Genomic DNA, 25,688 nt, shown 5'->3' on the forward strand with positions numbered 1-25,688 from the left:
ATATTATATATGCTATTAATTTTCTGTCCCCTTTGGCTGGAATGGAATAATTGGTGCTTGTTTAAATTAAATTACTTAAATATTCTTTTACCTCATCAGCTGGTCTCCTGCGTAGACAGTGGGGGTTAAAACTGTTGACATGCAGCACATGAATGGCACATTTAATACTCAGATGATGCAACTGACTGGTTACTTTCAGAAAGAGAAGGTCATTCTGTAAAAGAAGAGGCACAGAATTTACACTAAAGCCAGTATTCTTGCCCCAAGAAATAAGATTTTTAGCTTGCTATGTAGTTTTATATAAACCACACTAACTACAGTTTGAGCTGTTTTTTTTAAAAAAAAAATCACACCATAGTAAGTCTTGGATAAAACCTGAAGCAGACTTAGAGCTTTCTCAGTAAGAATAAAAAAAAAAAAAAAAAAAAAAAAAAAAAAAAAGGAGAGGAGGAGAAGAGAGGAGTGTCATAGGTACAAAACAGTCCAGATATTTTGTAACTATCTGGCTAAGAACCTGATGCAGGTAGGCCCACTGCAGCTGCAATGTGTATCTAAAACAGTACAGTGAGGATCATGCTTCATAGCAAAGGCTCCTCAAGTAGTATAGAAAAGGCTGTACTTTTGATACCAGCTAAACAATTCATTGTTTTCATAGCAGAGGAGCAGAATTAAATATTTAATTATCCAAACCTGGGCAGAGAAACTGTGTAATAATGCACAATAGCTGTACGTATGGTTTGCTGCCAATTTGGTCAGAGCTTTACAGGTTAATGATTTTGCTCCTCATCTTTGGCTTCCTGTATTATCTTGCTAACTGATTGAGAAGAACAAAATTCTCCAGAAGCTGAATGTAAACAAGGTCATTTTATCTTTAATTTTAGTGCATTGTATGATAGTGGAAGAAAGTATTTTGKTTTTTTGTTTGTTTTTCAGAAGCCAGCTATGATACTGTCTTATTAGTTATTTTTTCTTTGTAATAGTAATCATGCATTAAACAACATGAATGAACTACTAATGCCACCATTTTTGGATTGCAAAAAATTCCTTAACCGCTCACATTCAAAGGAAAATTCTCCAATTCATGCACATTGTAAAGTTCAGAGTCTGGCTAAACTGAGGTAAAAGCATTTTAGCCTACCACAGTTAAGTACTGCAACATTCTCCCATCAACTCTGGACTCGTGGAACTGGTCTTTGTACTGAGGTAAACCAATATCATCAAGCCATCCTGTGGATAGAAGAACAGGGTGAAAAACAACCCAGACCAGTGAGAATGTAGCCCTTCACATGTGGACAGGCATCCTCTGAGGCATTCAGGAAGCTCACTCCACCTCTTCTTTCTAAAGGACAGACTCTTAGTGGAAGCCTAAAAGCAATTCCCACCAAACCAGCTTTGCCCRTAATAGCCCCAGGGTATTTTAAAGTGTGTATGACTGGATGCGTGGATTCTACAGCATAATTTAGCTCCTGTTATTCCTCCACACCCCTGTTTACACTCATTCTCCTTCAAGTTGGGCTGCATAAGCTCTGTGTTCAAGGGGTTACCAGTCCTCTTTTTAAGAGCATTAAATTTCAACAATGGTAAAATTTTCCACAGAGTGAGGACTTGCATTATATTTTATTTCAAGTAACCCCACAGTTAGTTACACTGTGCAACTTCCAGGGGAACTACTAAGGGCAACTCTACCATTCAGTTTTCAGGAAAGTATTCAAGAAACATGCGTACCACAGAAGGCATCAAAATATTAATGCTATGTGCTAAAGTATTCTACCCAATACTGTGTTTCAGTTGATATTCTATAGTGTATGTAGGTAAAAAAGGTAAACCCTGTATTCACCTACTCTGAGAACTACTTGTCTGATCTGAAAATACTTAAAAGTAGAAAAACCCTTCCTAAACAATTCCAAAATTCTTCAAACACTTACGTGTCACCCAGATATGATCCAGTTGTGCGGACTTCTCATCTTGTTTTGCGTTTATTGATTTAATTGCCAAAACTAATTTCTTCCTGTGCAGTGGATGCTTTATTCCCATTTCCTATAACAGTAACAAATAGTTAGCCTTGCCTATAGCTCTTTTCACCTTATCAGACATCTACAAAAACTGATGCTACAGATTTCAAAAAAGGTAGAATTGCTATTTGTTTGAAGGGGTTTGGTTGTACAGAATCAACATCTATGGTTACTTGCGAGAAACAATTGCCAATTATTACCTTTTCCATGTCCTGAGGTGTTGCGGTTAGCAGTGTATGGCCTGAACTCACCCACTGCCGTGCAAAAATGACATACTGACCAAGACCAAAGTCCTCAAGCCAGTTACAAACTCTTTCAGTGCTCCACTGAGCAAAYGGGGCATTGTAGTCACTGAAAAGCACAAAAAGTGTTTGAAACTCAGAAGGAGAAAATTGTGGTTATTCTCAGAAACATAATCATGTCCAGGGACAGTACTACATTGTGCCTTGCAGTGTGCTTTTGCTCTGTGCAGTAATAAAGGTCCACAACCATTCTCCACAACCACAGTATACGCTGTGGTAATAATGCCCTGTTAGTTTGACTATTCAGATTTTCTTCTCATGAACAGATATTCCCACAGGAGAGAACAATGAGATAAATTTTTTTGCTACAAGTGTTCTTAACAAGGTGAAATTGTGACATGCTAACAAACAGCTAGTAATACTGCCTGCAGTTGAAGGAGTGGAGATAGGGGATCTATTTAGAAAATGTTTCTGCCAGAGAAATTCTTTCCAGTTATAGTGAAATTCCATGTGCAATGAACTAGGTGGGACAAAATGTATTTCACAACAGGAGGGTATTGCTGTTCAGCATATTTAACAATACTATGTAATACACAGTGCAAGGAAAAGAATGAATCATTACCTTTTCTGTCCTTTTGTTTCCTTTGATCTGGACAAGCGAGGTCCAGCTGTTGCACGGAGACCTCCTCTTCGAAACTCTGCCAAACCCAGATCGTCTGCAGGAAAGTTACCTGACTGAGTTCTTCTAATTCTTTAAAGACAAGAGTGCCAAAACATAAATATTAGCTTTCAACAGGGAACACTTTTTGTTTCATAGGGAAATTATAATAACAACTAAAAGCTTTAGTAATCTTCCTGTAAGCCCCACCCAACTAACTCAAGTAGTAGCCCAAGAAGTTGCAGGAAAACACTGTCTAGACCTAACTCTAGGGAAAAGATGAGCTCTGTAAAGCAGCTGTGACCCTTCAACCCAAGTAATCCACATTGAAGGGCACGATTGCGTGGTGTCCTGAAGGAGATAAACTGAACACAGTAAAAAAAAACAAACAAAAAAAAACCAAAAAAACAAACTCAGTCCACATACTTCTTGTTTCTTCTTTTTCCCTCACTTTTTAAATCAATGACTTCTATAATGAACCACTTGCTATGATTTATTTTTTCATAACTAACAAAACTGTTGGCATTAGATTAAGTAAGTAAAGAATTTCAATTTTTCCAACAGCATGCCTCTGCTGGCACTACTGTTCATTTCTCTACTTTTCCTGAATTTTCTTGCTTCAGACTGCAGAGAACTGGATTCATTTATTCAAAGCATTAAAATGCTTTGATGAGGAACTAAGTATATACACACACACACATATATCTTACTTTCCCCAGATTTTCTTGATTCCTTTTGGATTCTTCCTGTTTTCTGGAGACAACGGAGACTGGGGACCTGAATCCGTGCCCGAAGAAAGAGGTGAAAGGTCGTCCGAGACTACTGTACTATCCACAGTCTCTGTTTCTCCTGGGTTAAAAGCAGTAATATAGTCATGCTTTATACTAATTGACAAAGTACAAAGTCATTAAGTTATCTGGGAAGCTAATATTTTAATACAAAACGTAGCAAAAAAGTAAAGATGGTAGCTTTTAAAGTGTCCTTGTATAAAAACATAACAGCCTGCCCAGAGGGTGAAAAAATAATAGCTGTACAGCTGATATAAAGAAGACAATAAAATGTTGGGTAAAATAGTATTGTTTTTTTCCAAACATTTATATTTAAATGCATTATTTTAACTAATTGAAGGTACCTTTGTACCTAAAGAGAAAAGAGCAAAATCTGCTGTGACACAATTGCATTCCCATCAGCTTTTATTGAGCGGAACTATGCTTTGTCTCCAAAAAGAACCAAGTGCCATGTCAATACCACCACTTTGCACACATTCTTATTAAAAATTTAGTTCTACTGTCATCAGGTATCAGCGAGCACGTGGTCCAGCCAAGTCGCCCACACGTCAGGCCTGGGAGAAATGGCCTGTGCGAAAGTCTGTCACAGAGGCCTGGAATCAGCATCACTTCAGCCAGGTTTATACTAGCTCTGTGTTCACTCTGCTTCCTCCTATCAGGAGGACTTCGGGCCTGGCCACGTATTCATTATAAAAGGTTCTCTCATTTCCTCTGCTTCTAGCTGCTACTGTTACAACAGTGGATAAGTAAATTTGCATAAAAACATTTACTTTAAAATCTTTACATTGCAGGTGATCCATTGATAGCATTTAATATTTTACAGTAATTTATAGTGACAATTTATTTCCATTGGAGGTTTAAAATAACCCCGTTCTTACCACTAGCAGAAATGCTGTTGTAGCTACTGTAGTCTAAGGACATTGACAAAAATAGTTGTGTAAGAAAAGGTTTAAAATAATAATAATCTTTTATTGGAACAACTACAGTACTTGGAAAAAATAAACAAGCTTTAGGTTATGTAAGTCTTTAGACTGGAGTAGCTCTTGCTTTGCTTACTCTTAATACTGAAACTACACCATCAAAATGACTGGGAATTTATTGTTGACCAGTGAAAACAGAGCGAGACCAAAAAAAAAAAAAAAAAAAAAAAAACCCTACTGTAATGCTATATAGCAAATCAGGTAATTCATTTAGGGTACTGCACATAAGAAATTCAACCTAGATGGCCCACTCACAATTAGTATTTTATAGGAAATGGAAAGGGAGGAAAAAGGAAAAAGTAAGTAGCAGAATTTACGCTGAAGTAGCATCTTGTTTGGATACAATACCTAGCACTGGTGCACTGACACTCCTGATGCGATCTTCAGTCATCCCAAGAAGCATTAAGCCAGATGAAGCAAAGAAGATAAAACACCAGCAAAATAAAGTTACAGAAGAGGAAAGAAGTGAGCTAAGCATTAAAAGCAGAAACAAAAAGAAAAGAAGCAGTTATGGTTTACATGAAAGTGAATGCGCAGGTGTGCATGAGACCTTAAATATATAGAGATGGTCATTTATCTCAGATTTTTTTCAACTATTCCTAGACAATTTTAACATACTAARCATGTACTACCTATCTCCATAAAACCACAGAACATCTTGATTCAATGTCTAAAACTACATCAAATTTCATCGAATGAAAGTGTAACAAGTGTACTCCACACAAACAAACCAACTTCCCACATTAAAAAAATCTGTTAGTTCAGTTTACTTAAGAATTAACTGCTTGCTTGTAGAAAAAGAACACTTGCCTTTACAAGACCAACCATCCTTGAATAATCTTGCAGTTAAAGCCATAATAGCATGGCTTATGCATTACCTACACTTGTATTTTGCGAAGTAAAGTGTGGCCCATTAATGAAACTCCAATGTTGTGATCACAGAAGAACTTTTCAAAAATACCTAAACAAGACATAGCCTACTGAAATCTTGAACATACAGCACCTAGCAGCTGTTACAAATCAGGACCATAGGACCTAAAGCAAGAATTAAATGAGAAACATGTCAAAATCATAAGGGATCCTTGTGACTAAACTTCCATCCTCACTAGTCCTTGGCAAATCCTGGTTCTGTGCCTGACTGTAGTGTTACCTGTCAATAAATCTGGCTGAAGGCAGCACTGAAAAGAAATTAATACAGGCTTCCACACATATATATACAGATGTGGAATATATTTCCAATTTCTAAGTCCACTCAGGTTTTCTGGATCTAGCAAGTTAATTTTTCACCCATGGTCCCCACAACCTACAATACACAGTGCCAGCACTCAGATTTTTACCTGAAACACTTACATTAGTGCTGGCTATATTGTAAAACTGTCAAAGAATAAAATGTGGTGGGATAGAATGAGATGCTTTTTTCCCCCCTTCTGCTTTTTTGTTAACATATAAGCTAGTATCTTGGGGAAGGCACTTTTTAAAAAGACATTTTGTCATGAAGTTGGCCATCTTGATGTAGTTGGCTGTGTATTTTTGTTTGCTTTTATTTTTAAGAAAGAGGTCAGATAGTTCAGGTGATCGACTGATTGAAAGTACTGCTTATTATTCATAGTGCTATTATGTTTTCATCTCCCAAAGTTTCAATTTTTAGCTATAGATTTGTTGACTCTTCCAATGCTCTCCCCATTTCTGACAATCTCTTAAAAACTCTTTTCACTTAAGCTATCAGTGAAGCTAAGCAAATTACATGATCCAGTGCAGCAGAGATGCTAACTTAAGCCCATCCTTTATTTTCCAGTGAAGTAAACTGGAATATTTCTGGTACCTCCTTAAAAAAAGGAGAACAACTTTCTGGCATAGTATTATATACCATGTTATGTCCCAGTCCTTCAAAACAGTTTAATTTTTTTTTCCCCTCCGTCCTTAATGCTCCCCCTGCCTCTCAGAGGTGCATGAATACATACGCAGGCTCAGGGTGCTGTTGTCCTCGCTGTCATTCATTCCACAGGCATCTGGCGAGTTTGACGTGTCGTACGCTCCCTGCTCTCCGTTGTGTGCGGGTCGAGGCAGCTTTCCTGGCAAGGTTTGGTATTTGCTGCCTTTCACAAGTGGCTTATTCTGTTTTGTTGTTATTGTTGTTTTTAGAGGTGAGGGAAGAAATCAAATCATTTACAGCATTTGCAATCTAGTACAAAATATTCATTTAAAAGTTGAGAGAAGTTGAAAAATTCTATTTGGAGTTTACAGTTGAAAATGACACCACCCTCTCCATGTTCCTTCTTACAGATAATTCAATTTAAGCAAAGTGGGCAGCTGCCACCATCTTCTAGCTAAGATAGAGCCTTCTCTCATATTTCTTTCAGCCACACTACATATTATGTTAAAATATATGTATTGAATAATATTTTACTTGATTTTGTCCTATGAATTTTTGTAGCTCTCTCCTTTGCATCTAGGATCCTGGCACCACATAACAATTTGCCTCTCATAAGGTCAACTTTGATAGTGCCATAAATGCATTTAGCTGTTTCTTAGCCCATTCTTTGTCCTGTCATTTCTTCCTCCTTAAGTATCTGTATAATCCAAATTAGGCAAAACATACTTGCCTTCCACTATTACTAAAAAAAAAAAAAAAAAAAAAAAAAAAAAAAAAAAAAAAAAAAAAAAANAAAAAAAACACCAGTGAAGTTAAGTTGCAGGAATTTTGCTTCTGTAAGAATTAGGATCTCTTTGTAACATTACAAATGCTATTTAAAAAAAAATATAGTTGAATAACCACAAGCTATATAGTAACTGTTAATTATATAATAATACCTAAGCACATTGTATTGAAATATCACTGATATATGTTGGGAAAAAAACATGGACTACACTGTATTTTAGGGCTAGTCTGACCAGCTGCTGACTTTTATATAATTCTAGCAACTAAAATTGTCTGCAATTACGGCACCCAGTCAGTGCACACATACAGAGTGTCACTGGCATCAGTGATATTACTTACAGTGGGAGGTTCCTCCGCCAGCAGCAGAGCTCACAAGAGGTAGTACTTAAAGTCTCAGTATTCACTATACTGTATTGAAAGGGAACTGTGCTGTAGGCTATACTAAAAATAGGAAGTCTCTTATTTTTCCTTGCATTCAATTTTTCCATGATGGAGATCTTACTCTGTACATGGGTGGATTAAAATTTACATGTAAATCTGATAGTTCTGAGCCTAACAATAATTTTCCAGCCGAAGTATACATTTCACAGATGTATTTGTCTATAGTTTTGGAAACTTATCGTGGTAGAAACTGCCATCTAAAGAACTCACACTGTGATACCATTAACACTGAATCCAGATGAAAAGATGAAGCAGCTATCACACTAGATAAAACATACCCCACAACTGGCAAAATTACAGAAATAGGCTTTTCTGGAGAAGCAATGAACCTGCAACTCCACTTGACGTCAATGGGAGTAGTATACATTCAGTTTGTTTTTTCAAATAAGCAAAACATATTTAGTGCCCAGAAACTTACAGCATACTCCTATTTAGTAACTTCATTTTAACAAAGCTATTTTGAATTATTTAGATCAAAGTCTTCTGTGACAGGATGAAACATAAAGCATTTAATGAAATCGTCACTGGTTTATCTTGTTCATATTTCAGGGCCAAAAGAAATCTTTGTGATTATATAATCTGCAAATCATAGTCCAGATTCCTCAGTTTTGGGGACTGTGCCCCCACCCCCAGCCTGTCTTTTACAAAAAGAATTAAATACCTAGAGAACCATGATTTCACTGCTCATTGCAATCATACAAGATTACTACTTTCTTTTCTGAAATGGACCAGCTTTGGCTTCCAACCTTACATGCTCAAAAAGCTCTTAGATAAAAAGAAATCTCCTTATCAAATCTTTATCTCCTTTCTTGAAGTTTTTCAGTACTTGAACTATGTAAACATTTTGAAGAGAAAAATCAATATGAAGTTAAAAAGCCATACCATCAGAGCATATCACATTAGATAAATGTTAAAAGAGTTTACAGTTAATATACCTCTTGTTCTACAACAGGCCGTACTGGATTTCCGTCTACATACTATGGAGTTGCAGGGAGGGTAATTTCAAAGTTATATGGAAAAAAGTAACAGACGAATGTTAGTATTAACATACATACACAGAACATCAAATTTAGTCTAATTTCTATGACTGATGTTACTTAATGCACTGACAGCATATTACAAGGTCTGTTATCTCCTCTTTTTATTTTAATAAAATATTCAACAAATGGGCCTGTGTTCAAATAACTTCATAAAATTCAGATCCTATTTAGGTTTTGTTGAGAGCTAACGGACTTTGCTATTTTTAGGCTTACAGATAGTCCCATTAAATTTGCCTTGAGTTGGGAATATGACAGTTTTTTAACAATTAAAACAAAATACTAGTGAGTAGCATTAGAAGAGAACATATGTAACACTGTAGCCATCTGAAATCACACAAAAAAGTTATGATAGAAATTAAATAATGAAAATGTCAACATGGCTAGGTCAGACCCTCCAAATTATTTTATTTTACTTTCTATTATTGCTGGACACGATCAAAATTTGAGCTTTGTGCAAAAAATAGCTCCAGTGAAACAGTGTCCCTAGCACAGGTTCCACTGGATTTGATAGAAGCAGCAAAGACTTATTGTGCTGAGTCAGCAAAACAATTTATCTTGGGCTTAGTTTTTATTAAGTTATGGCTAGTTCATGTTTAGCCAATCACTCATAAGTAAGTCCTATTTATTTCACTAAGAAGCCTCATGCCTAATTTAGGGCATACGTTTAAATGTTTTGCTGAACACGGGGTTGCTTGCTATAGTGATATTTCTGTTTCTTGTCCCTCTGATTTGGTCTCTGATTTACAGCCAAAACGTGCAAGTGTAGTCTCATCACAGCATACGAGACAAATAAAGTTTTTGAACAGAGGACAAGAAAATTGAGTATTTTAAAAGTTAATAAGAAGAAAACAGACCTTCATAAATTCCACATAAAGGATATATGTTAGTTCTTAATTCGTCATATGTATTACCACAATAAAATGAGTGCAACATAAATTTCAAACATTCTATTTGGATGCTGTCATCTTCAGAAGTTTAAGAACAATTTTTTTTAAAAAAAAATTAAAGAACTAGAATAACCATATTACTATTGAATATGGTTACGCTAATATCCTTTCCAAATGGCATTAATGTAAATGGATAATTTAGTATTAAGTCTCTTAATTCTGGCATATAAAATGTCAATAATAGTCTCTCCAAGTTTAAGTACAGTTACAGAAAAAAAATTCACTGTACATAATGACAAAGCAAGCTGCTGGATCATAACATAATGAGACTTTTGTAAATTGAAAAGTTTATTTTGGAATATAGTGAAGCCTTGGAATTAACAACAGTGTTCTGGTTTTTAAATAATGCAACATAAATACCAGTAATGCCATTTACATCAGAAGTCTAGGTTAGAGAGTGACACACATATTTTCATGCAAACACTCAAAAAGGAGTTCTGTGTGGAAATACCTAGTCCCAATATTTACTCTTTAATTATCTTCAAAATTTGCTGTCTTCACATTTTGATCAATTTAGAAGACAAAATTATTTAAAACCACATAACCATAAACAAAATACTGCAGTTCAACAAGATGACTGCTTATTATATGTTGTATTTCTCCTAAATCGTTTTTCATTCTCTTTTAGTTGAAAAGCTGAATTTGAAGGTGTATACGTGTGAATGTGTCAAACTGTTTGTTCTAAGCTTGGATATTGGAAGAAGAATGACCTATTGTATCGTTAGGGTTTTTTTTCATATGCGTTGGTGAAGTTTATTATATATAAAACAGAAAAAGTATTTATACTTGATGTTTATCTCATCTTGAAATTAAACCTCAGAAATTCTAAATATACATAAACTAACCTTTTCCAGGGAATCGCTCTGCAACTCTTCTAGACTACTTGACTTTTTTTTCTGTGAAACCCTTAAAATAAACAACAGCAAGCCAAAACAGCAACAATTAATACAAGACAATATCTTTGCATATACCACAACGGTATCATATGATAGTTGCATATAATCCCATAATGTTGGCACGTAGCAGATAAATTATAATTGGGAAATAAACTTGTTTTGTCATATTAGTCTAAAATTCATAGTACTGGGAACTGCAATAGACTGAGTGAGAAAGAACAACAAAGCATGTTTTGATCAACAATGAAAAGCAACAAGGTCCAATGTTTAGTTTTAAACATTACAGAATATCTATTAATGATTTTTAAGATGCTCTTAACCAAGCAGAAGTAGACATCAATAATTCTTCGAAAACAGTACGCAACAGTTAAAGGCTTTTAAAAATYATGCTTTTTCCTTCCATTTTTCATGTTATCAAAAAAAATTCTGACTGTATGTTTTTTCTTTCAAGTAAAATTATTCATTCTTACCTACTTCTGTTTTCCAAAGAATCTTCTTGTGGAGAGGTTAGATTAGTTGAAGTTACTGGAAGGCTTCCACTTTAAATCAGAATAAAATATACTGTTGTAAGTATTTCAATTCCTATTTCTTCTGATTATAAAATTGCCCATTCATTCTTTTAATTCGCAGCTTAAAATTAAGTGTTGCAAAATTCAGATGGCAAATACTGCTTTTGCAACTACCCAAAAGTTCATGCCAAGCTAAGAACAGCACCTAGATATCAACATGTAAACAGATTAAATAACATAGACTTAGAACAATCCACACGAGAAACGTGAAATAGAAGTCTTGCCTGATTTCCATAGCTTTGTGTGGCACTGGGGATAGCATAGCCGGTGACAATTCTCCTGAAGAGGCCTGTGTAAAATAAGAGTTTCAAACCTGTAGCTATAGCGTCTGAATCTGAAATACAATCTACCAAACCCATATTAACAGGCATGAAAATTAATTTAGGGTCAAACTCTTCTCCTCGTTACTTTTGCTACTACAGAAAAACCAATACAGACAAATCAATTTTTACAGTGGAGCTTGAGTCTAAAACATCTTTAATATGTACCTCTGTTTTAAATAATTCTCCTTGAGGATTAGTCAAAAGATTCCACTTCCTTAAAGTTGTCTCAAGTTCCTCTTCACTGCCACCAGAGACGATTCTGTCGGAAGAGCCTGGGAGCATTAAAGATTAGAAGACGCAAGGGACATAAACAGGCCAAAAAATAACATTTAGAATCATAGAATCAGACAATCTAAATACTTTGCTTTCTAAATTCCGCTTCTGTCTTCCTCTAAGGCTTCTGGTTCGGCAGCCTTTGTGTACCCCTCTGCTCAGTATCTCCCCACCTTAGGGCTCTGACTCATAAGCAGACTGATCTACATTCGAGCAAGCGAATTGCCACTTCTAGTTGCCTATTATGCTCTGTTACATGAGCTGCTCAAGAGACAGCTTCTGAACCACTGTAATTTATAGTTTGATGTTTTGAGGCAAGTTCAAGTTGGTACCATTGTCCTTCTCACAGTATTTCCCGTTCTAAGCAGTGTGCACGTTTGGCATCATCTGTATCATAATCCAGTATTCCAAGCTTAGTTTAAAGATAAACATGGTAAACATGTTCCAGGTTTTTCTGGATATCTAATATAAACAAATATTGCAGAATACTCCAAATTCACTGCTTAATAAGAATTTTAATCTTTAATTTTCAAATCTGCAATGATACAAAATCACATTTTAAATATCTAAGAGTTAAGCAAACTTCCAAAGTATTCTGGATGAGAAATTTTTTGGAAAGCTGCTGTGTACAAGGTTGCAGACAGGATGCACAGGAGCAGCTATGCTATGATGGAGAAATTTAGACTGAACTCTAAACACATTAATAGTCTGTAATTTATGTGATGAAGGTGCAATAGTTCTAGTCAGTTACAGAAAAGCACCAAAAATTATGCTTTAGCCTTGTCCCTACTGAGAAAGAACATCACTTGAAAACTCATTTGAGATGGACTTGGTTATCATGCTGTTCACTACAAAGGCTGCCAGCAAACCCAATACTGATCACTAACTTTTCAGGATCTGAAGTGAAGCTTAAACTGGTAATGCCATAAGCTGTGGTTCCTAGTAGGCAGCCCCTCAATTACCACAAATAACTAAAATCCAAAGAGCTATCTATAGTAGTTCCTGATTGTTCCTTTACATTTTACTCTATCAGTGACTGTTTCAAGCAGATACCTGAATTTAATCCAAAACGGTTTTTTTTTTTTTTTTTCTAAAACATACGTGACATGCATGATAAAGACACGGTCATCTTTTTGCAACATGATTTATGACTTGCCTTAAGCAGAAATAAGCAATGCTTAGAACTTGTTATGTTTCAATTAAGTAATTACTCGAAACAGTTACTTGAGACAGAAGATTTCAACCCTTTCATTCTACCAAAAATAGTTTTAAAGCAGAGACTACACTTCAAAGAGAACAGCAGAAATCCATCTTTATAAACACATAGGAGATACTTCTTGTCAGGGAGACTGCAACCTAAACACGAGACTCTCACAGCGACACAAACAAGGTAACTAGCTCACACCTGGATTGTGATAACGTAGCCACCACAGCACGCACTGTAATACGGACTGAACACGCCAGTTCCTGCACAAGTGCAGTTTCTGTTTTTTGTTTTTGAAGTTGAACATCACTATAGTTAACACTGCACTGTATTGCTCAAGTGACTACACCAGTATACGTGGACTCCCATCATACTCCTACAGTCCCAGCTCCTCAGTGCTGCACAGCATCAAGGCTTGCTCTTGCTCACACATGCAGGTCCCCTCCAAAAACCAGAGCACACAGAGAGATGCTGCAAATCTGTATAACCAGGATATGGCCAGGGAGACTGGACCTGTAGGTGTTACTGCAGAGAGCATCTACCCTCAGGGTAACTATGCTGAAGGCTGTCTTGGAAGTTATCGTGGGTATGTCTCCATTAGCTGCAATTGTCCCTTAGAATTTATTTCAGAGCACTTTCAAATGAGAGATTTTCTTTAAAAATGAGCAAATTTACCTGATTGTTGTTCCCTTTCCTTTTGTGCTAAACAGAAGTTTCCATTCTTCAATACAAGACCTGAAAATACTAGTAAAGTATTTTTGYGTAAGCGGTTGCTGATTTCAGATTGCCTTAGCCCATAATGAGGTAAAACTGTAGCATTTCAGAACCGCTGATGAGCAACTCACACAGCTACACAACCAGAGAAGTAGTCTCATCAGCCATCCTTCCTTCTCAGTCAGAATTCTTACCACCACCATCTAGAACAACATATAGCCCCCAAATTATGCTCCAAGGAGGGATTTACTATTAACTCATGAAGAACATTTTTAGATTAAGGCTTATGGAAGTGAGCAGAAAATTCAGTCACAGAAATTTCTCARAACAGGAATGGTGTAGCTAAATCTCTGGATGAATTTTACCTTCTTTTTGTTTCTGCTGATTACAGCGTAAGAACCAAAAATGAAATATCTGCAAGTTGTAGACAGTAATGCATAACCTGCTCAAGGCATACTGTGGCTTTCTCTTTATATATGAAAAAAATGTATACTTACCACAACACACTAATACATATTTATGCATAATGTAATATATATTATTATACACATACATTTAAAGGACAACAAATAGTAATTGCAGTACACAGAGTTTTTAGACGACTTCATACCAGGAAATTATTCACAAACACATTTTACCATGAGCTGCAATCATTATCTCCTTGACCTTCCTGTATTGGCTTAGCAGTAGCGTTAACTCCTCTATCCGACGGTCCTGTGAAGAGCATTAAATGAAATCGTATTTAAAGTCTTACATTTTTAACTTGCAGAAACACAGTATTATACATCAATTTTTGTGATTTTGGCCTACTCTTCCAGAAAGCAGGATCAGGACTCTCACATGCCTCATAAAAAAAACCTTTTTTTTTGGCTTTTATCTATCTTTAAATTCTAGTCCTCTTCTCCTAAGAGACTGAAGTCTGATTTAAAGGCCATTTTGGCTTTCCTTTTGTATCACAATCTGGACTAGAGATAATAATGCACTCCAGAATAAATTAATAAGTTTGGAAGATGAAAAGCTCCTTGATCAAGCCTTAGTGACCTTTTCAATAGCAGAAAACAAGAGATTCTGCCCATTACAGCCTTGCCTTTCTGCTCCCCTCTGGAATTATCTCTATTTACTAAGTTCTGCAGCTAGGTTCGTGGGGTCAATCACCACTTTCCATTTAAAAACCAACCTTCTGTCACAATCTCATGGATAATCCCCAAATCAGAGCAACAGCACCCTTAAGGAAAGCATGTTCTCCTCATTACAGAGGTTCACAACCACTGTTTTCTTCTTACCATGTAGAGAGATTTTCTCACCTTTTCTTCGTTTGCAGCCAATAAGGTTTCCATTCCTATCTTCAAGCGCTGAACTTCTTGATCTAAAAACATTTTTTACAATGTTATATGAAACATACACTTGTTATATTTAGTCTAAATGATATCGGTTTTGTGATTATCTGTTTTCCCTATGTTCTTATAAATAACCAAAACCATGTCAGTGGCATAGCAGATAAAATGCAGTCTCTCTTAACTGAAAGCTTTTCAAAAGCAGAACTATTAGAAGTGTCACAGGACACAAACATGACAGTTTTGTTTAGAAAACGCTGCATAATCTTATTTTCCAAAAGGAAAGTATATTAAAAGAAAAAAAGTGAATCTTATTTTGCAAAAGATGAGAGTGTGTCTTCTGTTTATGCATTTAAGAAAATAATTTTTAGCACCGTTGAAATTAATTACATTCCATCTGAGAAACTTATTCTCCAGTTTCTGTGAAGTAGTTCAAGGATATTTACAAAACTTGGAAATTAAAAATAACAAAAAMTTATCTGACATCCTCTACTGCAGAAAATTTATAACCTATTTTTCATAAAATTTTGAGGATGAATAAATTAGTTAAAAATCTACATGAAGAGCYGATAAAAAATTGCATCATGCACAACTTAGTATTACTAGATAGACTCAGAGATTATTCAAAAATGCTGTAGTCAAAAACACTTAAAAAATACTTTCCAAAAATGTAAAGGGTTGTTTATTATGTCATCCTAACCTTGCTAAACTGGATCTTTCATTTGTTTTCTACATACTATTCCTACCAAGTCCTCCAGTATCAACCTATACTAAATCAAGTCTAGATGATGGAGAAGACAGAACTTAAAATAGTGTATCAGTAGTAGCTGGAATTCATATTTTGACATTAGAACAGATGCGTTTGTTTCACAAAAAACTACGAAAAACAGATGTAACAGGCATGAAGTGAGAGAGGAGGAAAAGAATTAATAGTGTAAAAATTTTTTTAAAATGATTTTCCACTAAAAGCTGAACATAGAATAGCATATCTAAATAGTCTGCAGAAACTGTAATTATTTTATTCTGGTTAGTATTTTGAAAAAAAAAAAAACTTGTAATGATTACATTTAAAGACAAGCAAATGAACTTTGCAAACATTTCTCTTGCAAAGTGGAACAATTAGAAACACAAGACATGCACAGACACAGCCAAATCAAAAACTAAAGCCAGCAGACAGTCAGCAAGCAACTGGAAGATTTTTAAAAAGCTACTAAAATCACAGTCCTACCAATTCCTATTAGTCAGTTTTAGACTTCAAAAAGAACTGGTGTTGAGGTATTTTAAAACATATTTAGCAAAATTTGCTTGCAATATTTACAAGAACATCAAATATAGAAACAGGTTTTTAGTCAGCTCCCCCCCCCCCTTTTTTTAATTAATTTTACTGCACTGATTAAAAACAAAAGAAAAAAAAAATAGCCCAAACCTTTCCCTCCAAGGAAAGAKGCTTTCAGTTAAAGTAATCTTTCCAGCTACTATATGGGTTTTACACACAAACAAATAAAAAAGGTAAAGGTTAAGTTTTGATTCCATTAACCTTGACCATGTATTTTTGAAGTCCAACTATCTGATTTGTAAACCTCTGATTTTTTTTTTCCTGAAGTGAAACCTTACTAAGCAGGGCAAGTAGCTGTCTGCTTGCTGCAAGCCAGGAAAGCAGTGTCTTATGTATATTACAAATAGACAGCCAAATGTAAACAGACATTGAATTACTGCTGCAGAATGCATTTTAGTTATAGTGTATGTGAAAGGAACAGTGAAGTAAAGCCAAAAGTGAATTGTAAGGCTTACGTTTTTCTTTTAGCCTTCTCCTATAAACTTCCTCTACGATGGTAAATGGTGAGAGTCAAATCAAGTATGTAGAAAAAGCACAAATTAGATAAAGTTTGCAACTTAATTAGAATATGCATTTAAGCATACTAGAAATATCTTAACATTTTCTACTTTAACTCAGAAGACCACCTAAAATCTGATAAGTCAGTCATTTTTGCAGAGGCACTGTTACTACTGCATACTGTTGCCATTCAAATATAGTCTAAGCAGTTTCCTTAAAAGGTACTCTAAAGAATCTCTGAGGTTTGATTTTTGCCCACTGTAATCAAGGAGAGTTTTATCCCTGTCTTCAGCTTGAACAGGAATAGACACACTCCTAGGAAGCTGAAAGTTGCTGAGCTCTTCATTTATTGTCATACAACTATTCTTCTCTTGAAATCCTATAAATTATGTGAGAATCTGACAGAAAACATACAAGTCTATTAGTGGCAGAGTCCAAAACACTGTTAGAGAAACTAATTTTCTGGTAAGACATGCAGCACTCTACATGCAGAAGCTCTTCTGCTGAGTGAAATTAGCACTAAGTATATGTTAGTGATTCACTTGAAAGGACTCTCACTTCTTCAGAACAAGCAACAGTCAAAATAGACCGTCCTGTTCTAGAAATGACACATTTGCATTTATTCTCCTAGGAGACATTTAGTGAGCACTAAGAAATGGGTAGCACACTGCACCTGACAAGTCACCTCCCACGAAAGCACACTTTGTGCACGTTAACTAACACATGGAGTTAGTGCAGATAAGCTGATACACCCCCATAACACTACACACTGATACTCTTGTGTCAGTAAGAGTCAGTATTAAAGAACAAAAAGAGCACTAATACCATATTGCTCACAACTCAACAACTGACAATCTAAGGCATCAATGCTGGACAGAACTACAATAATATTGGCTGAGATCAAAGGGTATGGATGTATCTGCCATAACCTTTAATTGTGCAGATTAAAACAGCAATCTGGGATATAGCCCTGAACAAAGGCAAGACGTCCATCAACAAGTAAGTTTTAGAATGTTGGAATACTCAAACATTATGCAGAGGTACTATTACAACAATTTTAAGAATTGTCATTCTTAAAAATGGTAATTATTAAGACTTTTCAAGGAAGTTTTGAAGGTATACACAAAAATATGTTTCCAGGAAACATTAAAATGAGTCTTTCAAATTATAAGAAATTCRTATAGAAAAAGTTTCATTGCCCTTTGGATAGCTCTATCAGAAGGCCAAATAAATCTGCACCATTCTTCCTTCCAAAATGGATTCTGTAATATTCTATAACATATATGCTTTTATCTTCTTATATTGCTTTGAAATCTTGAGCCAAGCTGCTACCGAAGTGAGGTAAAATAAGTGAGGTTTTTAATTCCTCTCCTCCTACCTTTTTCTGCAACTTCACTATGTGATGACATTCTAGATAGGTGACTCTGTAAGCGTTCAATTTCTGCATCTTTGAGAGCTAACTGTTCCTGAAGCTGGGCTATCTCGGCCTGAAAGAGAATACAACAAATTCAGAATACAATCGTCACTGATTCTCTGTCCTTCCCCATGAATGGCGGAAGGACAGATGGCTTCTAAGCAAAACACTTTTCTTTAAATGATGTCCTGTTCCCAATTCAGGACATTTTATAAACATTGTAACAACCTTAATACATTTCTTGGTGTCACTATCCTTTTCCTTTTACAGAAGCTCATTTTTTTTCCATACAGTTAGCTCTCAGAAAAGAGGCTTATGGGAAAGGTTAAATTTTTAAGGATTCATGTAGATAAACTGATGGAAAGCCATTAACACTGCAGTGATGCCATATATAATGGCTATTACAGGGCAACTCCTGAATCCTGCTTAAAGGCCACTAAAAGATAACAAAGCAATTTTAAAAAGATATTTTGTTTTTTAATTCTAGTTACAATTTATTAATGTAATTGAGAACCTATTAATGCTGAGTTGTCTTCCCAGCAGCATGACAAAACTGTTCACATCAGGTGTGTTAGGTAGCAAATACAATAGAAGCAAAGCATGGCTGGGAAAACAATACTCCATAATAAAACAGAATTCAGTGGTTAATATGCACTTACTGAAATTTGTGCTGCCTCCAGATCAGGATGAAATCTCATATATTAAAGGCCTCAAGAATATAGAAGGAAAAAAAATCTGTGATTGTCCACAGTGTGAAATACAGTGACTCTCATCTTTTTTTCTCTCTGAGAAAACCTGGTAACAGCACGCTTTCCTGAGGTAATAAYTTCGTTAAGATTTTCTTCAGAGCATTAAAGCCATTATCTTACCATTTTACATTTCCCCTAGCAAAAACAAAGCAGCAGAATTCCTTGCAGTTAAACAAAAGCAAAAGCACCAGCTTCTCAAAATATTAAAATCAAAGGGTGGAAAAAACCAGCACACCAAACATTATCTGGACAGGGAAAAAAATGACCTATTTAGTTCTATTTATTCTACACAAACACATGTTTTTCACCAGGAAGCAAGCAGCTGGATGGCAGCAAAGGACCACTACTCTGCCTGCAACTCCTCGTGGAATAGAAGAATGCGCTTTGTTGCACCCCCAGAAGGGCTCCTACACTTCTAGTGACTAATGTGCTTTTTATATCCAGTCATGGAAGTATTCCAAACTCTTATTTAAGAAGCTGGAGCAACAAGATGACAAAGCTGCAGACTTCTTAATACAAGATTTGAGGTTGTCTCCTCTGGTCTTATTGATCTTGCAGCTCTCATAAATACTGTTTTCTTTCAGTTCTCATTCCTGACATCTTTACAATTATTTTTCTTTTCCTCTTTTCCACTGCACTTTTATTCTTTTCTGCTCCCACATCTTCTCTCATTAAATGGTTTTACTATTTTCTAACTTTCCTCACTCTTCTGTACTTTTCATATCTTTCTTGGCAGCTGACAACACAATGTTTAGCAAAATACTTTCCCAAAGTCTGTTCAATGTTACCACTTCAGAGAGAACATTTTGATGAACATAACATATTATCTTAATACAAAAAAGGTAAGATAGCAAATTCTGAATTCTCAAAGAAATGCTAATACAAATAAGTTGCATCTGTCATTTCTGGATCAGGCTATCAAATATTATGAAAAACCTCAGTTTAGTAACTTGAAAAGTTTTTCCAAGATCCAGATATAGCTCAAAAAAAAAAAAAAAATCAGTCATTCATGCAAACAGTAGTACATATATGATGCAGGAAGGGAATGTGATTACAGCACAAAAGTATACCTCCAACTGGGAAAAATAAGGTGCTTCTTAATCTAATGGAAGAAGTGCTAAAAATTCAATCTAGAATAAAGTGCAACTGTTTAATAATGGGAATGTTCAATGCATGAAATAAATTGGTAGGGGAAATGGTGCAGTATTTCAAATGTTGAGTATCTCCAGATTAAGATACGACTTCTAGGAATTATTAAGGTCAGTCTAGGGTACGGCAGGTGTGGTCTTTAATATATATGTAGTAGTGATCTAATGCTGCATTTTGGGCTTACTGTCTATTAAAATAAAATCCAGAGTAAGCAAACACCCAACCAGCTTCGCATTTTGCATCCTTAAAATGATTTTCAGCCTAGAAAGCTTATTCCATAGATACGTGTCACCATTATGGAAATGAAAGACAGAAAACCTTCAAAGGAGGTTTCTCCTCAAAACAAAATTTTTCCAAGTTCAAATGCTTCTCTTTAAGAAAAAGGTAAAAGTCTGGAAACTGCAGGAAAAGGAGCAAAACACACAAAAAATAATTACAAAAACTTTAAGCCAAAATACTTATTCCACAGACAGTTCAAGAAAATCTGACTTCATAGTTACCAATGATACAAGGCAATTGTAAGAAAAGTAAATACTGATAAGAAATAGCTCATATCTATTTCCAACTAAAATAAGTCTGCCATTAGTGAAAAGCAAATATTCTGCTTACTTTAGTTGCTTTCAATTTCCACTCATACTGATTTCTTTCATTTTCCAGTTCTTCTACCTTAATTTTGAGGTGTCTAAGCTCCTGTAGCAAACTCTGCAAAGGAAGAAGAAGAGCTAAATTTAAGATTACTCAGGTAAATAATAATTTTCTGTAGTCTCAAATTAAAGATCATGCACAGACCATGCAGTAATAAACACTGAACCATCCACATAAAAAATTGTGGCCTAGACTAAGTAGACAAACACTATTTTTAATTCAGAGATTATTATAAAGAATATTTTCTCAAACTCTCGACTGAGAAATTTGCTCATAGTTTCAGGTAAAGTATGATGGATGATCCTGATGAAGTCATGTGAGCCTCTATGGAAATGAGCTAAGAAGTCTACAACTGTCAGTCGCATATACTATTAACTGTTCTTCCCAAAGAGGTATTTAAATTGCTTATTTAAGAAAAATAACACTCAGACTAAATAATATTATCATGTTATAGACATTCAATACCATACATTGATGTTTGCCACTTCACAAATTAAGTTGATGCAGTGCAGAGCTGCAGCTCCCAGGGTTTTTAATATTCTCTGYCTATTCCTCTGAGAAAGTTGTCTCTTGAATTTCCCTTCTCCCTTCCCTTGACAGAATCATATCTTAATGCTCATTCTTGAGGCCAACAGTGTTAAATCCTTGATGTATTTCTAACAAGACTAAATGTCTTGAACTCTATATTGCAGTAGTTTGGAAGTGTAACCTAATTCTAGGTTCCTGTATAGTATCATATGCATTAAGCAACTATACGAGTATCCTGGATTAAATTAATGTTTATTGTAAATGACTCCCAAATTTGGCTTTCGTATTATTTCTCCAATATGTAGTTGCATGCTAGTCTAATAATTCACTAATCAGTTCCAGACAGAGGTAAGCTCAGAAACAATAGCACTACATGCACAACAGGCATCATCATCATATCCAAATGAGTTTTTTTTTTAATAAATCTATGAGAAAAAATAGTGAAAAAATCCTCACAATATAAGCAGATTAGTTGTAGGATCATCTTTAATTAGAGATGTAGCAACTAAAGCAAACAGAATTAAAAGCAAATCTTAAATTGGACTTTTTCAGGCATACAATATCATTCCACTTTGAATGTTGATTTAAAAAGTTTATGCACAGCTTTTGCTTTGACATGTGGCATAGTTTTGATCAGATAAAAATGAAGATTTGGAATGTAAATTCAAAAATGCTTCTCTCATAACTGCTTATATCAGGCAACAGAAAATGTTTTAGATTTCTTACTTTTAATGGTACAAATAGGTTATTCTTATTATGGCTCCTTTCATTTACTTTATCAAAATGAAAAGAAAGGATACTTTCCATATTATTTTTAGACACTTTCCAGATAATCTTACCTGAAACTATATTCTATACCTGGGTTAAGTTTTTAAGATATTCAAGAATTAATTATCCTCTGCATTGAGAATATTGGTTAGGATGCACTATAATGCACAGTTAGGGTAGCATTACACTGAGGAAAATTACCAAACTATGCTGCAGATCAAGCAGAAAAAAGCAAAACAAAAAGAATGGCTAAAAGAAAAAGCACTTGTGACCTAAAAATAAAATCAAAATCATGTAAAAGCTGAAGGATGCAATGGTTCTTACAGACAGCTGTGCTTTAGTAGTCAACGGTGACCAAATTTGTCGCAGTGTTGGGATTATTTATTTATTTATATATAACCACAGCACTATTACTAACAAAAGCCACGAAGATTAATGCAAACAATTCACAACCCAGTTCTGGTTAGTAGAATTTAGTTTCTGTAAAAGAAGGCAATACACAGGCTTCTGCTAAGGTGTACTTCTCGTACATCACACTGAGAACAGTTCTTCTGGCTGAGGGTCTCTACCACTGATCTTGGACTAGCTTGAGGACCATTAGGTGTCAAGTCAGGTTTCCTATCTTGAGACTTTCTTTCTTGGATTCTACTATTAATTTCCAGCTGCATTCTACACATCTGCTCCTGTAGCTCACTGATCAGATTCACTACTGACTGAAAACATGGGGATAAGAAAGGAAAAGAAAAAAAGGTGAGAAGGAAAATGAAGACAAGATGCAAAGATATTTCTACAGTTGCAGCACAAAGTAGTACATGAAGCATATCACAGGTAAACTTCAGAAGTCAGATAATGTCTTTCCCTTCTGATAAAATATGTGTGAATGGGTGTAAACCTGGAACATGCATAGAGCTACAGTTTAAACACAACAGAATATGTGCCAGAATAATTTGTGATTTTGATACCAACGTGAAGATCAGAATTTGCCCCACATTTTTGATAACTTATTCAGCCAAAGTCAGGTATCAGAAAAACGTGGAATATATTTTGTTACACTGTCTGAATGGCAGACTTCCCTGAAATGGACTTGGTTACATTAATTTACACAGCCAAATCATCTACTAGGAAAAAACTGCCAAGTGCTCTGCTAAGGCCATATCTATTTTGTCTTTTTATAAACATTAATTTTGAGAATTAATTAGTAAATTACAGAATTACAAAATTAAAGTAATTCAGTCTCAGGTCAGAAAAATACTACATAACCTACCCTGCTATTTTGCTTTATCCTTTGGGCAGTATCATGACATAAAGAAACAGTTAGGCAACATATGTAAGAGAAGTCAAAAAAGTATCATAGAAGAAAAAAATAATGACTTCTAAGTGCACTGATATGCTGGCCAGCTTCCCTGAAAGAGTCAGTGATATACAAAAAAAAAATGCAGTTTTGGAAAGCAAACCACCACAAACAAATATTTAAATCTATTTAACATTTCACTTTAATTCACTAGTTCAGCAGCAAATAGTCCTGGGTATTTTCTCAGAGATTATGAATCTGGAGGGTCTTTCTCTTGAAATGTGTTTTGCAACTCTACAGTTTTCCTAAGTGGAATAAATTTGATGAGATCAATGCATTTCCCAAAGAAGTTAAAAAGTTACTAATGGAGAAAACAACAGACAACAGGGCATGATTTTTTATTTTCTTCATTACAATGCCTAACAATGTCCTGTAATCTCTATTCTCCTGTGATTCAGTAGTCTCAAAGCTGGCTACATCTGTGCTAGGGAACGGCTACTGCTTACTGCAAGGACAGGATTTACATTATTCCAAATATATGTTCCAGATAAATACTTAACAGAGTTAATCTTGAACTGCACCAGCTTCCACACACAAATTTAAATATTCACAGATTTCCCTTCAAAAGCATCCACAGCAGTGAGCTAAAAACGTTTCACATCAGTCAGCTATTTTTCTTGGGCACTGTGTTTAAGATGAAATTCAGAATAGCAKTTGTGTATGTTGCACTCTGCACATTTTACTGAATCAGCCTCACATTATGCCTKATGCTCACCCTCTGTCATTCAATGAAGCTTTGTGAACATAAATGAGGATTAGCTCCTCAAACAATCAAAAAAAATTTTTTTTTAAAGCAGTGCCTGCAGTATACCAACCCTGCTATATCCAGTCTTTTATAGGCTGACATGTTTTGCCAGGGCTGCACTGGAAAGACAAGACAGCTTCTTTCAGCATCAGCTCGTCTGGGTGAAACTATATCCTTCTTATGTTCACTGGCTACCTTAGCTGCTTAACAGCAATGCAGTAGGACACTGGTGAGGAGAATGTCCCTCCAGCTAACTCATCCTCTTAYCAGAGCATTGTAAAGMAGGACAATCATAGTATCAGGTTTATTAACAATTTAGACCATAGCCAMAACCCTGCTTCTTTCACACTTAGATTTTGTTYCATTTTTACCATGACTTGCACCAACAGATGCCTCACTGAGCAGTATGAACTGCAGGCCACCCGCTCATTTACCTTGTTTTCTTTCAAACATCAGAGTCTCAGTCTACACTTGTCTCTGACACAACACACTTAACCCTTATAAGCTGCGCAATAAAAAGGATCACAAGTGATATTTGGCTCATCGACTCAAGTTTCAYTAAAGTTACAAATAACTGTTCTAGATATTTAATTCAGAAATGTCCACACAACAGCCACAAAATCGAACAACTTACAACAAACTTTTCTGTATTTTTTAATACAGAAAAATAAAACCCACAGAACTTATCACCTGCCAGAAGAGGCAAGCAGGAGAGCACAGGGCCTGTTAAGGAAAGTGAAGTGGACAATTGTTCCTGCAGTCTCCTATAAAAGGCCTCTTTTGTCTGTGCATGGGTGGAGCAGACATCTGAGACATCTGAGCTGCAGCAAATCACTTGATAATGCTGCTCTTACATACCTTGCTACATTAAGCAAACACATTTCCTAAATTCYAAGACTTCTCAGGTGAGGGAAAAGCAACAAACTCTCTTTGGTTGGGGTTTCAGAAACCTTCACAGTGGCACCACTGAAAAAGTAAGGGAACATTATTCTGCAGTAAGATAACTAAAATGACAGAACTCAGAGGGAGGCTGTCCATTTACAAACAGCTATTCTTTGGCCCCTGTATTATATGTATATATAAAAAAGGCACTTTAAATTTAGCGTGCTTCTGAAAAGCCAGAGACAAGTGGCATCCAGTGTGGAGTTAATACCTTTGAGAGCTTAGAGATACTTGCTAATTAAAATCAGAACTAAAGCACAGCTGCACAAGACAAAGTGAAATGAATCTGACAGATTAAAACTCACTTATATTTAGAATAATATCYTAATTTGCTTTGTTTTTCCCCAACCCAACCAGAGAGGTAATTCTACAGATAAATTCTATCTGGCTGAAAACAGCTGCTGTGAAATAAGCCAATGCAAAATTGGAGTACAGACTGCAAATATCTTTTAGYTGAATTATTCTTCAATTACATATCTCATT

At 35.4% G+C, this 25,688-nt stretch overlaps 1 protein-coding gene across 4 annotated transcripts in view; it reads right to left on the reverse strand.

Annotated features, from left to right (window-relative positions):
- The window catches only part of PPFIBP2 (PPFIB scaffold protein 2), an 89,398-nt gene that overhangs the window by 7,395 nt on the left and 56,315 nt on the right, over positions 1-25,688 (reverse strand). The window contains exons 6-25 of one of the 4 annotated variants that reach the window (XM_085300839.1): positions 22,698-22,880; positions 20,836-20,928; positions 18,293-18,401; positions 16,872-16,904; positions 15,051-15,112; positions 14,385-14,460; positions 13,708-13,776; positions 11,721-11,827; positions 11,457-11,521; positions 11,134-11,202; positions 10,613-10,673; positions 8,716-8,757; positions 6,642-6,795; positions 5,029-5,061; positions 3,623-3,761; positions 2,877-3,005; positions 2,213-2,363; positions 1,926-2,037; positions 1,139-1,227; positions 92-214 (exon numbers count right to left, since the gene is read on the reverse strand). In XM_085300839.1, the coding sequence (XP_085156965.1) occupies positions 92-214; positions 1,139-1,227; positions 1,926-2,037; positions 2,213-2,363; positions 2,877-3,005; positions 3,623-3,761; positions 5,029-5,061; positions 6,642-6,795; positions 8,716-8,757; positions 10,613-10,673; positions 11,134-11,202; positions 11,457-11,521; positions 11,721-11,827; positions 13,708-13,776; positions 14,385-14,460; positions 15,051-15,112; positions 16,872-16,904; positions 18,293-18,401; positions 20,836-20,928; positions 22,698-22,880 (1,899 nt within the window). The remainder of the gene's footprint in view (positions 1-91; positions 215-1,138; positions 1,228-1,925; positions 2,038-2,212; positions 2,364-2,876; positions 3,006-3,622; positions 3,762-5,028; positions 5,062-6,641; positions 6,796-8,715; positions 8,758-10,612; positions 10,674-11,133; positions 11,203-11,456; positions 11,522-11,720; positions 11,828-13,707; positions 13,777-14,384; positions 14,461-15,050; positions 15,113-16,871; positions 16,905-18,292; positions 18,402-20,835; positions 20,929-22,697; positions 22,881-25,688) is intronic. The other 3 variants (XM_085300838.1, XM_085300836.1, XM_085300837.1) reach the window with 3 other exon arrangements.

This window comes from Rhea americana, unplaced genomic scaffold, assembly GCF_003343005.1.
Source record: "Rhea americana isolate MKP2758 unplaced genomic scaffold, rheAme1 scaffold_17, whole genome shotgun sequence".
Lineage (NCBI taxonomy): Eukaryota > Metazoa > Chordata > Aves > Rheiformes > Rheidae > Rhea > Rhea americana.